We start from the raw sequence: 16,069 nt of genomic DNA on the forward strand, positions 1-16,069 counted from the left end.
AAGGATTTTTCAAATAAAATAGCTGAAGAGCAGGGGTGCTTGCAATCAGTTCTTTCCAAATCCACATGAGTTGGTTGATTATCTGACTCACTTTATTTTTAGGTAATAAATTGCCAGGATATTTTAGTTTCTATTGCCAGAGAAAAGTTAAATAGACTTATGTGGTTATTTGTTATGAGCATGTAAATTTAAATGTAAATGCTTTAATTTTGAGTCATTTTTCATTTAAGTGGTATTTAATATATACACTACTTACACTACTTATAATAGCTGATACAAGAAGCTGTTTTAATTGTGATCTGTACATATATTAGTCTTTGAAAAATTTTAAATACTTTTTTTGCTGAGCCCTGCTTGCTCCTGCTGTAATCATAGCTACTCAGGAGGCTGAGATCTGAGGATCACGGCTCGAAGCCAGCCCAGGCAGGAAAGTCCCTGTGAGATTCTTCAATTAACCACTCACAAAAAAAAAAAAGAAAGAAAGTGGACCTGTGGCTCAAAGTGGTGGAGCACTAAGTCTTGAGCAAAAGAGCTCAGGGACAGCATCCAGGCCCTGAATACAAGCCCATGATTGACAAAAACAAAACACAAAGAAAAACATGATCTTTTTCATTTTTATTTTTATTCTACCTTTTAATCTGTGAGTCAGATATGGTTTTACAGTTTCCCTTTTAAAACATATGTCTTTTTTGTGCTGGTACTAAGGCTTGAACTCTGTTCCTGGAGACTATTCCTTGCCTTTTTTTTTTTTCTCAAGGTTGGTAATCTTATCACTTGAGCCACAGTCCACTTGTGACTTTTTGAGTGACTAATTGGAAATAGTAGTCTCACAGACTTCGTTCCTGGCTTCAAATTTTCCTGCCCAGGCTGGCTTTGAACACTGATTCTCAGATCTCTGTTCCCACCCCTGAATAGCTAGGATTACAGATGTGAGCCACTGGCGCCTGACATATATCCTTATATTTTTAAATTTTGAGTAGTAATAGCACATAATTCAGATTGCTCAGAGTACCACTCTGTGAGATTTAATTCAGTCCACTGATGATTCATGGATAGGAGAAAAGTCCTTTAGGACGTGAACCCTGGATAGAGGCAAGGCTCAGATGGGAGTAAAATGGCTACAGGAGATCACGAAGCCCTAAGTGCAGGCTCTAGTACCAGCGCAAAAAGAAAAAATAGTGAAAAGTAAAAATAAAATAAAAAAAACTAAAGTGAATCCTGCAGCCAGAAAGAACGAGCCCCTTGGCTGTTTTGTTTTTCAGTTTGTCTGTCGTCGTTTGTCCTTCCTAGTGAGCACTGATCCTGTCATTGTTGCCTATTAAAGGTTCCTCAGTGGTGTGCTGAATATTGCCTTTCCATCCACTACCAACATGGGAGCGTGATCTGCACCCAGGTCCACAAGCAGACGGCAGTTCAGCTCGCCCTGCGAGTGGCGGACGAGATGGATGTTAACATTGGACACGAAGTGGGCTACATGATCCCCTTTGAAAACTGCTGTACCAGTGAGACCATCCTGAGGTTGGTTTGGAAGGCTTCTTTGCTCCCTCTGACTCTTGGCTTGGGTTCTAATAGTCCTAGAAGAGGCATTTTCTTGCCATCTATTAAGTCAAGCATCTGTGTTCTCATGAATGTGGTCTCCAGCCTGACATACAACAGTTGTCTCCCACACTGACCTCCTCAGAGACCTTTTATCTCAATACCTTCCATGTCTCCCCAGAATCCTCAGGCAAAAACTCCAACCCATTATTATCTTGGCCTGCAGAGACCCACCACCTTATTGTAAAGTTCTGCCTCCTGCTGGGTCCACATCACTGCCCAGCCACGGGGGCACCTGTGGCTCTGTGTGAGCCCGTGTCTACACACCTGTGCACCTTTATCTCTGCAGTTTTCTGTGTTTGGAAGGCCCACACCTCTTCTGGGCCTGACAGCGCCCCCCCTCCCTCCATCACATGAAGAATGCCCCTTCTCCCATTCGTGTGTATGGAAACCTTCGGCTGGGCATTGGGAGACCTGCCTCAGCCTCCACTGTGTCCACTCAGGTCTGTGTTTTCCCACTGTACTTCTCAGCCATCTCTGTGGCTACTGTAAGTTGCTGTATCTCCTTTTGGTGGTCCAGCTTCATTATGAAATTTCCTTTGAACAAGAAAAAAAGCCGGGCACCAGTGGCTCATGCCTGTTATCCTAGCTACTCAGGAGGCTGAGATCTGAGGATCAAAGCCAGCCCAGGGAAGGAAAGGGTGAGACTCTTATCTTCAATGAACCACCAGAAAACTGGAAGTTGCACTGTGGCTCAGGTGGTAGAAAAACACTCACCTTGAGTTCGAGAGCTCAAGAGCTGAAGAGATAGGACATGGCATCCAACACCAATGGGCAAAGAGCCCCTGAATTCATTCCTTAACTTGGTTTTTACTCCTAAATGTTTACATCTTAAAGTCATCGTTTTAATTAGGTGGTGACTATAACAGTGCCCAGGCCCAGAGTTCAAGCCCCATGACTGACAAAAAAAGAAAGAAAGAAAAAAAGAAAGAAAAAGGAAAAGAGCTTGATTCAAAGAAGACAAGAAAAAAGAAAAATGCAAAAAGGATTCAGGAAACTTGGAAAGTTACTACTCTGGGCCAAGCAGTGTCCTATCACTGACAGTCAGGGTCTGCCTGACACCTTAAGGAAGTGGCCACAGTTGCTGGCAGCCAGATGTGATCTGCCCATGGGATTCCCCTGCCCCTACCACTGCCCACCCCTGCAGAAGCTGAGGACCCCAGCACACCTGGCCTCTGGAGTATCTGCGCATCATTCATCCGTTTGTGTGGCATGTTCCAGAGGAGCAGGGCGGGGTGGCTTTCCGTACACCCATACCCCAGCATCTAAAGCAGGTGCAAAGTAACTGGTGGTGAAGGGCATGTTGCTCAGCCCCACTGGCTGCTGCAGACTCAGGCCCAGCTCAGAGCCCATTCAGAAAGCCCACATAACTCCTGTGGTTTAAACCAAGTTGCTCTCCCTATGTTTATCTTCAGAAATAGAAGATATTTTTCTTCCAGCCAGTGTTGGACCACAGGGAATCTATAGATCAACCACACTCCTACTTGAATCTATCCAGGACATACTGCCTTTGTAATATATCTAGTTAGTATGTATTTACAAATGACCTCTTCTGTAAGTGCTACGTGAGTGACACAAGAGAAATGCCCAACCCTCCCTTCCTGTTTGACACTTACAGGCTAATGCAGGACTGGTTAGACAGGACATATCCTACACTACCACCGGGCAAAGGGCTCCTGAATTTATTCTTTAACTTGGTTTTTACTCTGAAATGTTTACATTTTAAAGCCATAGTTTTAATTAAGTGATAACTATGACTAAGCTCTCAAGTCACTCTTAGTATTTTATTTATTTATTTATGTTGTTGGTTGTAGGGTTTGAACTCAGGGCTTAGTTGCTGTTCCTGAGCTCTTTTGCTCAAGGCTAATACTCTAATTGTGATTTTTTTTTTTGGTGGTTAATTGGAGATAAGAATCTTATGGGACTTTCCTGCCCAGGCTGGCATCAAATCATGTAAGCCTCAGATCTCAGCCTTTTAAGTAGATAGGAATACAGGCATGAGCCACTATGCCTGGCAATTGATGGTTTTTGTTGTTGTTGTTTATCACTTGTGTGGCTTGAACTCAAGGCCTGGGCACTGTCCCTGAACTCTTTTTGCTCAAAGCTAGTGCTCTGCCACTTTGAGCCACAGCTCCACTTCCACTGCTTGTGTTTTTATATCTTTAGTGCCAGGCAGGCTTTGGAAACCCTTGAAAAAGACTCTTAGATATAGTTTTCTTTTTCATTATCTTTGTACAAAGGAATGCCATTTAATCAGGCAATTTATGAATAAAATATTTTTGACCAACAGTATCTTTCAACATTGTCACCTATTTCTTCCCTACCCACCCCTTCCCTCTATCTTAATTTTATAGGATATAAAATTGGATTCTTCACTGAATTCTTCTTTTCTCCTCTTCATTTGTTCACTCCTTTCCCCCTGGCCCCAGCCCACCCTTTTTGAGTATTCACTTCCTGCTGTTTGACTTTGCCTTTCTGTGAAATTATGCTATTTGAGTGGAATCAGGGGTGTGTGTGTGTGTGAGAGAGAGAGAGAGAGAGCGCTATGAAGATAGCTCAGTTTACTAATGACACATGAGGAGGCCAGGATATCACTTAACTTTTAAACTTGGTCACATGATGAACTTGTCTTACATGGGGTGATTCTGTAGTAAGAAGCCCAGGCATTCAATTCTGACAGTCACGGGACTATGTCTTATAGAAAGGACTATGTCTGAGTAGGAGCAAGTGCCTTCATGCACCGTAGGGCTGCAGCATACAGGCAAAGAGTATGGGAGATGGTGTCCAGCTTTGTCTCCTGCAGGCAGCTGCCTTGTCTTCTCATGGCTTCTGTGTTTTGGGAGGGGATGTGATTCTTTTTCCTTTTTGTTTTTGTTTTGTCATAGGGGCTTTAACCTGGGCCCTGGGCACTGTCCCTGAGCAATTTTGCACAAGATAGTTCTCTACCACTTTGAGCCACAGCACCACTTCCAGCCTCTGTGTTTTGTTTGACTTTATGTCTGTTGTTGAGACATTGGGCCTTCTTTTCTACTGTGACATTTCCCCAAACCAGTAAAGTCATAGACACACTACTGCATTGTGAGCAGATATGATTAGAGAAAATAGTACTGTGCTCTAAAGAGGAGACCAAGTATTCACATGAACTCACATGGTTTTATAGACACAGAGTGAGTGCCTTCACCACCACTATGAACTTAACACGTGTTACCTACCTTTACTCTGGCCCCAGGTTTCCTCATTTGTGAATCTGGGTGTTATGAGAACTAAGGAGTGACTATATACCACCAAAATACAGTTGGTATAGGTGGTAGTTGTTTGTATTATAATTAAATTTGTATCTACAACTATTGTTAGAACCAAATTCATTTTCTTTGAGAGGACTGCTAGTTATAATTTTGAATAATCTCAGATTGAATAATTATTTAAATCAGAGGATTTTTTAAATGAAATTGGGGGTTGAACAACCTAAGGGCCTACAAATGATAGGCAAGTACTGAACCATTGAGCTATATCTCTAAACCCTAAGTCAAAGGACAACTTCATGTTGATTACCAATTATAAAAAGCAGGTCTAGCCAGGAGCTGGTGGCTCATGCCTGTAATTCTAGCTGTTCAGGAGGCTGAGATCTGAGGATCACAGTTCAGAACCATATGGCACAGAAAAGTCCCTAAGGCTCTTACCTCCAGTTAGCTACCAGAAGGCTGGAAGTGGCGCTGTGGCTCCAAGTGGTCGAGCACTAGGTTTGAGCACAAAAGCATAGGGACAGTGCCCAGGCCCTACAACCAAAAAAAAAGTCTATATTCAATATTCCCTTTTTCATTTTCTTTATAACTCCTTAGTAGCTAATCTATCAAACATATAATAGGCATTTAGTGAAGCTATCTTTAGCTGGATGTGGTGACATACTTCTATAATCCCAGTATTTGGCAAACTAAGGCAGGAGGATCTGGACATTAAGGCCACTGCACAGCAACAAAACAAAACAGCAAGGAACTCTCTTTCTGCCTGCTACCTCTTCTTCCTCCTCCTTTTTTGAAGCTAAATAGGACAATATAGTTATTCCTTAAACTTTTTTCTGGTCTTTTTTACAAATACCAGATACCTAAATATTATATACCTAAAATCTTCTTGGACCACATACTTACATATCAAGATATCTTGGGCTGAGATATAGCTCAGTGGTCCTACAAGTTCTAATACCTAAATGTGTGTGTCTGAATCTTTTTTTTTGTAGAAGTAATAGAGGTTTTAAATACCTTTTCAGTTCTCAGAAATGAAAAGATTTCTAATTTTCATGAAGTCAGACTCCATATATAAAATTGCAGAAAAAAGTTAGTAAGACTTTAAAATGTTGTGTTATATCATTGGCTTTTATAAGTCTTAGAAGAATTTAAAGCATTACCTGAAACTTTGGCATCATGTGAAAATATTATTTACATGGTTTTGGTAATCCTGCTTTTTAAGGCATTGTCAACATAAACATATCCTGGTGCAGTGAGTTTTAGAAGCGAGCCTCTGTGACACCTTAACTTCCTGTAATCATCAGGAAGGCTCAGGCCTGGCCTGCGGAGTCTAGCCAAGGGTTGTGGTGGTGGTGGTTGTTTGTTTGTTTTTGGTGCCTGTCCTGGGCTTGAACTCTGAAGCTGGGCACTGTCCTTGAGGTGTTTTGCTCAAAGCTAGCTCTCTCCCACTTGAGCCACAGCTCCACTTCTGCTTTTTGATGGTTAATTATAGATAAGAGTCTCATGGTCTTTCCTGCCTGGATTGGCTTTGAACCTTGGTCTCGGATCTCAGCCTCCTGAGTAGATAGGATTACAGGTATGAGACACTGGTGCCTACCTCTAGCAGAGTTTTAAATAGGTCACTGTTTTCTCTTTTTAAAATTAAGCCTGGATAGATTTGTGTAACTCATTTTCTTCTGTGCTTTATGGTGCATACTGCTTCCTATAAAGTCAATATGGAAAAGGAACAGCAATTCAATTTCTGACATAGAAGAAGCATAGATGCAGACAGTTTTGAAATGAAGGAATAATAACTAACATTATATTTTACTAATTAAACTTTAGCAAAAATGATGAATCTATTTATTTGCATCTCGCACAAAATTCAGTATTGTTGTAGTAAAGTAGTTCCTTCTTGAGGTTGGAGAAAAGGGAATCCACAATTTGCTGCTACGCGTCTGGTAAAACATGGAGAAAAACATGTAAGAAAAGGATGGCAGGGCTGGGAAGGTGGCTCAGTGGTAGAGCGCTTGCCTTGCATGCCTGAGGCCCTGGGTTTGATTCCCCAGCACCACATAAGCAAAAAGAAAAAAGCCGGAAGTGGCACCGTGGCTCAAGTGGTAGAGCGCTAGCCTTGAGCTGAAGAGCTGAGGGACAGCGCCCAGGCCCAGAGTTCAGGCCCCAGGACCGGACCCCCCCCCCCAAAAAAAGAGAAAAGGATGGTAGACGAGCAAATCCTCTGGTGTCATAAAATGACAGAAAGAGCAGGTACCTTACCATCGAATGGCATCGAGGAGGTCGATGCTCAGCCTTGGCTTGTGACCAAGCCCTGGCTTGGTGACCCTTGATAGGACACCTGCGAGCCTCAGATACTTCATTTGTAAATCTGAGTTGGCAGTGCTGCCTACCTTCAAGATGTAAGTAAACGAGAAACGTACGTGCTGCCACCAGTGCCTGACACACACCACGAGATACAAAGAATTTGCTTCCATTCTTTTTTTTTTTGAAGCTGGATTAAGAACTGTCTGGGTTCTTGAGACCAGCCTGGGTCTGGTGATTTGCCAGGAGGATTTGTTGGTAGAGTCCAAAATATAGTTTGCTCACAGCTAAGACGCACTGCTGTTGAGAGTAGACAAAGGGAAACCGACGAGGTGAAGCTCAGAGGAAGCCTCCAGCTCATGAGAGATTGCGTGCCCAAGGTGCTGACAGGGGTGGTGTCGTGATCACATGAACACGTTCTGCCTCTTACGTCTCCAAGTTCCACACACCTGAGAGAAAGCTAACATAGGGCACACAGATACCGCTTGTTAATGGCTGGTTGCAGTGAACTAGGGCTGGCGTTCTGGGGAAGATGAGCAGAACCCTCTCCGAATGGCAGCTTCCACTTGCCCCCACCCTTCACTTGGGCCTTTCTGGACATGGTGTAGCCTCAGGGCTAGTGTGTACAAGGATAGATAAATACCTTACATGGGCAGGAACCTTATAAAACTGGTTTCTTCAAGCAATAAGTCAGGCAAACTGCATCAGATATATGTATAGTATTGAATGACTAATAGGTAGCTATTATTATTTTTAAAATACGATCCCAAGAAAGAACTTCTAGAAAACATTATTAAAATCCTCATTGCGCTTTTTCCAGACATTCTGGCCAGTTTGCATGCTGCCCCAGCTGGATGATGACTTTTTAGGTACTTGTGCCTCCTTACTCTTCACTGATGTACTTGGTAATCCGCTCCCCCACCACGTCCCTGCAGTGGGAAGTCCTCATGTGGGGGCTAGGCTCTGAGCCTGAGCCAGAGCAGCCCTTCTTATATATTTTCTTCAGCTTTCCTCCACTGGTTAAAAAAAAAAAAAAAGAGGAGGAGGAATCTTAGCTGACAAGGCATTTTGTGAAATAAAGTCTCCTGAGAACAGATTTCAGAGAAAGGCATTTTGCTGTCAGGAAGTTCTTTGCATGGCTTTCCATAAGACTCTTCTAACTTCACAATTTCCTCTTCCTAGGTACTGTACTGATGACATGTTGCAAAGAGAAATGATGTCCAGTCCTTTCTTGGGTAGCTATGGGGTCATCATCTTAGACGACGTTCATGAAAGAAGCATCGCAACTGATGTGTTACTTGGACTTCTTAAAGACGTTTTGCTAGCAAGACCAGAACTGAAGCTCATAATTCACTCCTCACCTCTGCTGATCAGCAAACTTAGTTCTTACTATGGAAACGTGCCTCTCATAGAAGTGAAGAGAAAGCACCCTGTGGAGGTGGTGTACCTCAGTGGGGCGCACAAGGACTCCTTCCAGTCCATTTTACAGCTTATCTTTGAAATTCACCACTCGGGAGAGAAGGGTGACGTTGTAGTCTTCCTGGCCTGTGAGCAAGTAAGTGATGTTCTGACCTGAAAGAATACTCTTATCAGGTACTTCATTTGGGAAGCTTTTAATAGCTAGAGTGGTTTCCGTTTGCTAACTCACTGGTTAAATGTTTGATTTCATCACACCTCATTGTTTTACACTTAAGAAGCACAGATAAACAACGGTTAAAATCACTTGCACTTTGAACAACAGTGGAAACTTGGCATGGAGTGAAGCAACAGCAGATTCCCCACACATGCTCCTTAGTAGTCAGTGGGACCTGAGGCTAAAATACCACCCATAGCACTGCCCAGAAGTCAGTTCCCTGGACTAAACTATCACCCATAGCACTGCCCACAAGTCAGTTCCCTGGACTAGGTCCCTTTTCTTTTTTCTTTTTTGCCAGTCTTAGGGCTTGAACTCAGGGCCTGGTCACTGCCCTTTTGAGCTTCTTTTGTTCAAAGCTAGCTCTCTACCACTTGAGCCACAGCACCACTTCTAACTTTTTGTTTATACGGTACTGAGGAATCAAACCCAGGGCTTCATGCATGCTAGACAAGCACTCTACCACTAAGCTACAATCCCAGCCCGGTCCCTTCTCTTAAAGGATGAATGACAGTCCTAATCCTAGCTATCAGGGAGGATGGAGAGAGGGGGAGGATAGAAATCAGGAAGGTTGCAGTTCAGGGCTAACCTGAGCAAAAAGTTCACAGGACCCCCATCTTGACTAATAAAAAGCCAGGCATGGTGCTACCCATTGTCATCCCAGCTCCATGAGAAGGTTAAATGCAAGTATTACAGTCCAGACCAGCCTGGGCATAAGAGACCAACTCAAAAAACAATGAAAGCCAAAAAGACTGGGAGTGCGGCTCAAGTAGTAGAACACTTGGCTAGCAAGCCCAAGGCCAAAAACCCTAGTATCACCAAAAAGGGGGGAAGAAAAGTAAATGAGACAATGCTGAACTTGGGTTTCTTGCAAACTTCTCTGGAGAGAACTCGTAGATGTATAGAATTTAGCATCTTTTCTGTTCATTACTGATTCATACAGTCAAGGGCCATTTGGGTTCGTGTGTGTGTGTGTGTGTGTGTGACAGCTGCTATGACTGTACTTAGTTCTGGGGCCGGATCTAAAAGCCTCCAGAATCTCTAGAATTAGACCTGTATTTTTGGACACTAACCAGAACCTGCGCTTTCTTCCTTGCATCTTCTCACTCAGAGTCAAAGCACTCGCTCTCAGACCCTGACCCACATAAGTAATGGTTCCAGAGATTAAACAAAACAAAGGAAACTGTCTGATGCAGAGCTGCCTGCCCAGCAAACCAGAGCCACTGCAGGTTGGAGCCCTTGCCCAAGCTTCCGTGTGCTCTCAGGAGGCGCTGACGAGAGGCCCTTCCACTCGGCTCAGAACATGAAGGACATTGATCCTAGCTCTGGGAGCTTCAGATGGTTTGCAATCACTTAAACTTTATCTGCTTCTTTGATGCATGACTAGCACATGTGGAGTTTCTAAATGATGCCAAGATCACATTTTCTTTTTCTTTCTTTTTTTTTGAGTCCCATCATGGGGCCTGAACTCTGGGCCTGGGCGCTGTCCCTCAGCTCTTCAGCTCAAGGCTAGCGCTCTACCACTTGAGCCACAGCGCCACTTCTGGCTTTTTTCTTTTTGCTTATTTGGTGCTAAGGAATCGAATCAAGGGCCTCAGGCATGCAAGGCAAGCGCTCTACCACTGAGCCACCTTCCCAGCCCCTGATTCACATTTTCTTAAGATGTGTATCATTATCTATTAGTCGTTTATTCTGTTGTCATACCCTAAGCTGAATGATTGAAGATATGCAAGAAAGTAAGGAAATGATTAAGGAGGCAGAGTATTTATGGAAACAGTGTTCTCAGGGCATCTGAGTGAAGTCTAAGGAAAAAGAGAAGAATGGCCACATTAGGAATGTAAAACAATTGAGAGATAGAATTGCCAGTGGAAAAAGGACATGTATGTATAAATAGATAATCTGTATTATTGATGAATATGTATAAACATATAATTAAAACTTGACAGGATGAGCCATCATTTTCATCTTTCACATTAAAATAAGGGATGGAAGTATGGCTCAAATGGTCTGCCTAGCAAGCTCAAGGCCCTGAGTTCAAACCCCAGTGCTGCCTAGAAGTAAGCAAAAATTCTGAACTGCAACCAGGCCCAGTGGTGCATACCTGTAATCACAGCACTCTGAAGGCTGAGGCAGGAAGGCTGTGAGTTCCAGGACAGCCTGGGTTGTGTAGTAAGAATGTCTCAAAGAAAAAAAACTTCCAAAATGAATTTTTGGAAAATGAAGCTCCTAGCAGAACTGGAATGAGGATGTGTTAGAACATTTGATTCTTGTGGGCATAACATGAGCTGTGAGTTCCTGTCACTGGTGACTTGCACAGATAGACTGGAGAAGGTGTGCGTTCACCAGGCTCGCGGTGCATAGACACGTGTCTGCGTCCCCTGGGTCACACCTTAGCCTCCCGGGCTTGACATCTTGGAAGGGCCAGGGCCATGAGCACTGCAGAGTGATGGAGCCGCCTTGGCCGCAGCGGAGTGTGGTGCTGCTGTGACCACTGCCACGGCTCCCTGAACGGCCTCCCCCCCCCCCAGCTCCCCCAGAGGCCCAGCAGCTCCTCTGCCCTGCCTTGGGCAACTGGACAGCCATAGCAGGCCTGCCAACTTCTGCAGACCTCCCCTGCAGGCAGCCTTTACTCGTGTTTCCGTCCCGAGTTCCGCAGGCGCTGTCTCGTCTGCCTTCCCTGCCATCTGGGGCACGCCAGGCTTTCCTTGTTCTGCCCTGCTCCCCGGCACTGTTAGGATCGGCCTGGTTGTGATTTGGGGAAAGGTTTGCTTTGCTCCATAATCTATGGTCACAGCTTTCTTGGTTCCTCTCAGACAGTTTTACAGATATTGATTGTCTTGTCATTTTGTTTTCCCACTCCTGGTGCTTGAACTCGGGCCCTGGGCGCTATCTGTCTGTGAGCTCCTTTTACTCAAGGCTAGCACTCTACCACTTGAACCACAGCACCACTTTTGGCTTTTTCTGTTTATGGGGTACTGAGGAATTGAACGTAGGGCTTCACACATGCTAGGCAAGCACTCTACCACTAAGTCTGTCTCTCTCCCACCTCGCTTCTCTTTCTTTTGCTTTCCTTTGCTTTGCTTTGCTTTTGTAACAGGATCTTGTTACGCTGCCCAGGCTAGCCTTGGGCATATGCCACCACATACCGCAAAAAAAGTTTTACCTGCTTTTCCAACTGGCAGTTTTTCATTCATCTTGATGAGCAATGATGCTGTTTGTTCAGTAAGCAACTATAGGGCAGTGTGAGCAGAACAGCTCTATGAATGTGAGCAAAGAAAGAGATCTGCGTAGCTGCAGTACACAGACCCATACACAGCCTTTGCCTCTTTTTCTGGTTACATTTAGCCACAGACTCACTAAGAGGCAGCTGCCCCACTTCTTCAAGATCTCAGATGCCTGGTTCCTTCTCTAGGCAGATCTCTCCTCCAAAACCCTTGAGTTAATGTCAGCCCATCCTACAAATGGCATAGAAAAGAAGCTGTAGTCATGAGCCGACAAATGGGGAATAGAAGTGAAGTCAGCTTCTCAGCCAGGATTATTGGTGAATTCTATTGCATCGAACGTCACCTTGTCTCTTCCACTTGAGAGTCTACAAGGCTCTCTTCAAAGAAATAGAAAAAATAGAATTACCTCAGTTGATGTTTTAGATGAAGTTCTCAGACTCTAGCTGTGATGAGAGAAGTAGAGGGACATGAACTAAATGCCTTACCTTTTGAGCTGTCTGTACCAGGGTTTGTACACAGTTGGCTGGCAGATAGTTTGCATTTTTCTCAGCATAGCTGACATGTGTGTAAGCAGTTTTTTCTAAATGCCTGGATCATGCAGAGATGTCAACAGTGAGTATTCCTGCCTACTTTATTGTCTCTGCTACTTTAAAGTGCCCCTGGGTTTAGAATGATCCAAATGTATTGGAATATATGCCTGTAGAGGACATGCAGAGTGTGTTGTGCAATTCTGAGTTCTCTTTTCCTACCATTGTCAATGAGTGTGAGCAATGGCATCAGGCTGGACACATGGTGGGGTCATGGCAGCACCTTTGTCTGTGTATGGTAGGTAATATTACTGCACAAGATTTCATTGAGTTCTGATATTTTTAAAGTTTTTATTGTACGTTATTCTCATGGATTCCTTTTGTTGTTAATGCTTTAGGACATTGAAAAGGTCTATGAAATGTTCTGTCAAGAAGGATCTAACTTACACTCTGACCTCGGAGAGCTGGTGATTGTTCCTTTGTATCCCAAAGAGAAGTGTGCAGTGTTCAAGCCAGTTGATGAGACAGAAAAATCATGCCAAGTGTATCAAAGAAGAGTGGTGTTGACCACCAGCTCTGGGGAGTCTTTGATCTGGAACAACACAGTCAGATTTGTGATTGACGTGGGTGTGGAAAGAAGACAGGTAACTGTCGTCATAGAGGTTAGGAGGCGTGCGGACTGCCTCACAGGTCCAGGGGGTGGGGCTTTGTACTGACCATCATACTGCCACCCTACTGACCAGAAGGGGAGGAGGACTAACTTCATGGCTGGGGTTCTGTCAACTTGGTCACATGAGCAGAGTGATTGCAGCCAGCAACTATGATCTTGTTTGCATCTCTCAAATTAAATGGATTGACCTGCCAGAGAAGGTTCTGAGGAGTGATGAAACCAGCCTCCTCTTGTCCACTCTCCTTCCCTCCTGTCCTGGAATCCAACCCGGGACTTATATACATGGTAGTGAAGTACTGAGTTATACACCAGCCTTGTGGCTTTACAGTAAATTACACCTGTTAGATACATCTTGGTAGCCTCTTTATCAAAGCTTAGCAACTCCTCGCGTAATTAGCATCTCTTCACAGGAAATGTGCTAGAAATTCATTTCTCAAGTATATTGATTTTAATTTCAGCAAGTATTGGATGATAGTTGACAAAAATTCATCTTTTTTAGAAAACAATTACTTTAAATCAAATTATTTTAAATAAATACTATTTTATTTTTTCCTTAAAATTAAATCCAAGAAAAATACAAAAGACATCCTGGCTTCTGAGAGCAGTGTCTGTGCTTCTCAGAGTCGGAGAACAAACTGAACATCCTTGAGCCCTCCTGGTAACAGTTCCCTTGAGAACTGAATTAATCACTATTCTGGGGCCCTGGCCATCACTGTCCTTCGGGCCACTGGGAAGAGCCACTGTTGGTGTGGCGTGGGTGCTCCTACGATGCCTAGCAAAGCTCGGGGTGCGGCGTAGAGGTGAGCCTGCCCTGCGCGAGCACAGCACTCCACAGGCACACCGAGGTCCCAGATGTAGGGAAGCCACCGGGAATGTAGGCCTTTCAATCCATTCATGAGAACCCTTGGCTTCCCTCTCCTGGTTGGACAGCAGTGGGGAGGGCTGGACCGGATTGGACCGGGAGCATCCTGGGCCCAGGCGCCTCAGGAGAGGCTGTGCCGTTTCTGGATGCTAACAGCATCATGTTTCCTCTGAAGGTGTACAACCCCAGAATTCGAGCCAACTCCCTCGTTCTGCAGCCAATCAGCCAAAGCCAAGCAGAGCTCCGGAAGCAGCTTCTCGGGTCATCTTCTTCAGGTAGCCCCACAGACACAGAAGCCCAAGGACCCCAGGGCAACCCAGGGCCATTACAGCTGCCTCCCTTGATTTCTTGTAGGAAAACTTTTCTGCCTATACACTGAGGAATTTGCCTCCAAAGACATGAGGCCACTTAAGCCCGCAGAAATGCAGGAGGCCAACCTCACCAGCATGGTGCTTTTCCTGAAGAGGATTGACATCGCCGGCTTGGGCCACTGCGACTTCATGAACAGACCAGGTCAGCAGGGCATGGACCGGGATGTTTCCTCTTCCTTCCTGCCCACCCAGCCCAGGAGAAAGGGGAATCTGGCAGTGCAGGCAGGCACAGGTGTTTGGTTGATAGTGAAGCTGTTTTTCCATTTTAGGCAGAAATGCTCTGAAGATAAAAGCAAAAGCCTAGGAAATAACTTTGCTGTCCCTGGAGAATTGCCTGTGCTTAGCCACCAAAGCCAGGGGGACCCGCCGCCCGCAGAGACAGAGAGGGATGGTGGGGAGTGGAGGGAGGGGTGAGATCAACAGGTGGTAAAAGATGCATTCCTGGCAGCTTGGTGCTTCTTGGAGCGGGTGTTGAAAGGCAACTGATCCTTTTATAAATTTGTGTGTGTGTGTGTTTTCTTTTTTTTCCCTGTGGGTTACAGTTTTAATGTATTCAGGCAATGAGTGCATTTCTTTTTGGACAATCTCACCCCTTCCTTCACTCTCTCCAAGTTCCAGTGATCCCTTTTTATGAGTCAGCATATCACCTTGGAAAGATTCACCTGAATTTCACTTCACTGCAGTTGAGATCCAGCTTTGGTGTGAGGACAGCCGGGACTGCAGCTTCCATTACAGTCCGAGCAGCTTCTTCCTGGGGCTCTGCTGCGCACACCGAGAGTCCTCTCCCGGACAGTCTCAGGCCTTGTCAGAACCCTTGCTGCTCCGACAGCCGGTGATGCAGCACAGAGCTGCTGGTGCGGAAGGAGAGGGCAAGGGAGTCAGGACAAGGAGCCACTGCCCGTGCCAGACCTGGCAGCGCAGGGCACAGGCACAGCCCCGCGCTTTCCTCGGTATTCCCAGTGCGCCCGCCCTGTGTGGAGGGCAAATACTGCCTCCCCTCTCGGCACACCATCCCAGAGGGATTTTGGCTGTTTAGTTTTAAATGTCAGGCAAGTTTTCGAGCAGCTATACTCTGCTCAATCTTGTCCTTTACACACTGATGGTCTCTCAGAACAACCAGTGTATATGTATATGGTGTTTGCTAACAGACTAAATCATTTCACATAATAGCCCCTTGAGGTAGATGTTATTATCTGCTCATTTTTACAGAGAGGGAAACTGAGTCACAAAGAAAGGAGGTGACTCTCAGATGGAGAAGGTGACTGTCAGCCTCTGGGACAGCATGGTCTGGCCACTCACTATCGGGTCTCCTTAACACAGACCAGCTCTCCACTGGCTCATGACTCAGAACCTTTCTGGCTGTTACCCTTTCTTTTGTTTTCTTTTTTTCTTTTCTTTGGCCTTGGAACTCTGGGCCTGGGTGCTATCCATAAACTCCTTTTTGCTCAAGGCTAGCATTCTACCACTTCAGCTACAACTCCGCTTCTGGCTTTTTCTGAGTACTTTATTGGAGATAAGAGTCTCACAGACTTTCCTGCCCAGGTTGGCTTTGAATTGTGATCCTCAGATCTCAGACTCCTAAGTAGCGAGGATGACAGGCGTGAGCCACTGGTGCCTGGCTTTACACCTCCTTTTCCTTCTGAAAA

The 16,069-nt window shown here is 45.0% G+C and overlaps 1 protein-coding gene across 1 annotated transcript in view; it reads left to right on the forward strand.

The window, feature by feature from the left end:
- Dhx32 (DEAH (Asp-Glu-Ala-His) box polypeptide 32) overlaps positions 1-16,069 on the forward strand; it is a 56,183-nt gene that overhangs the window by 29,929 nt on the left and 10,185 nt on the right. The window contains exons 3-8 of the mRNA XM_013021885.1: positions 1,325-1,518; positions 8,319-8,691; positions 12,919-13,164; positions 14,228-14,327; positions 14,407-14,565; positions 15,107-15,277. Coding sequence (XP_012877339.1) covers positions 1,325-1,518; positions 8,319-8,691; positions 12,919-13,164; positions 14,228-14,327; positions 14,407-14,565; positions 15,107-15,277 — 1,243 coding nt within the window. The remainder of the gene's footprint in view (positions 1-1,324; positions 1,519-8,318; positions 8,692-12,918; positions 13,165-14,227; positions 14,328-14,406; positions 14,566-15,106; positions 15,278-16,069) is intronic.

The sequence above is a fragment of the Dipodomys ordii genome, unplaced genomic scaffold (assembly GCF_000151885.1).
Source record: "Dipodomys ordii isolate 6190 unplaced genomic scaffold, Dord_2.0 Scaffold58, whole genome shotgun sequence".
NCBI lineage: Eukaryota > Metazoa > Chordata > Mammalia > Rodentia > Heteromyidae > Dipodomys > Dipodomys ordii.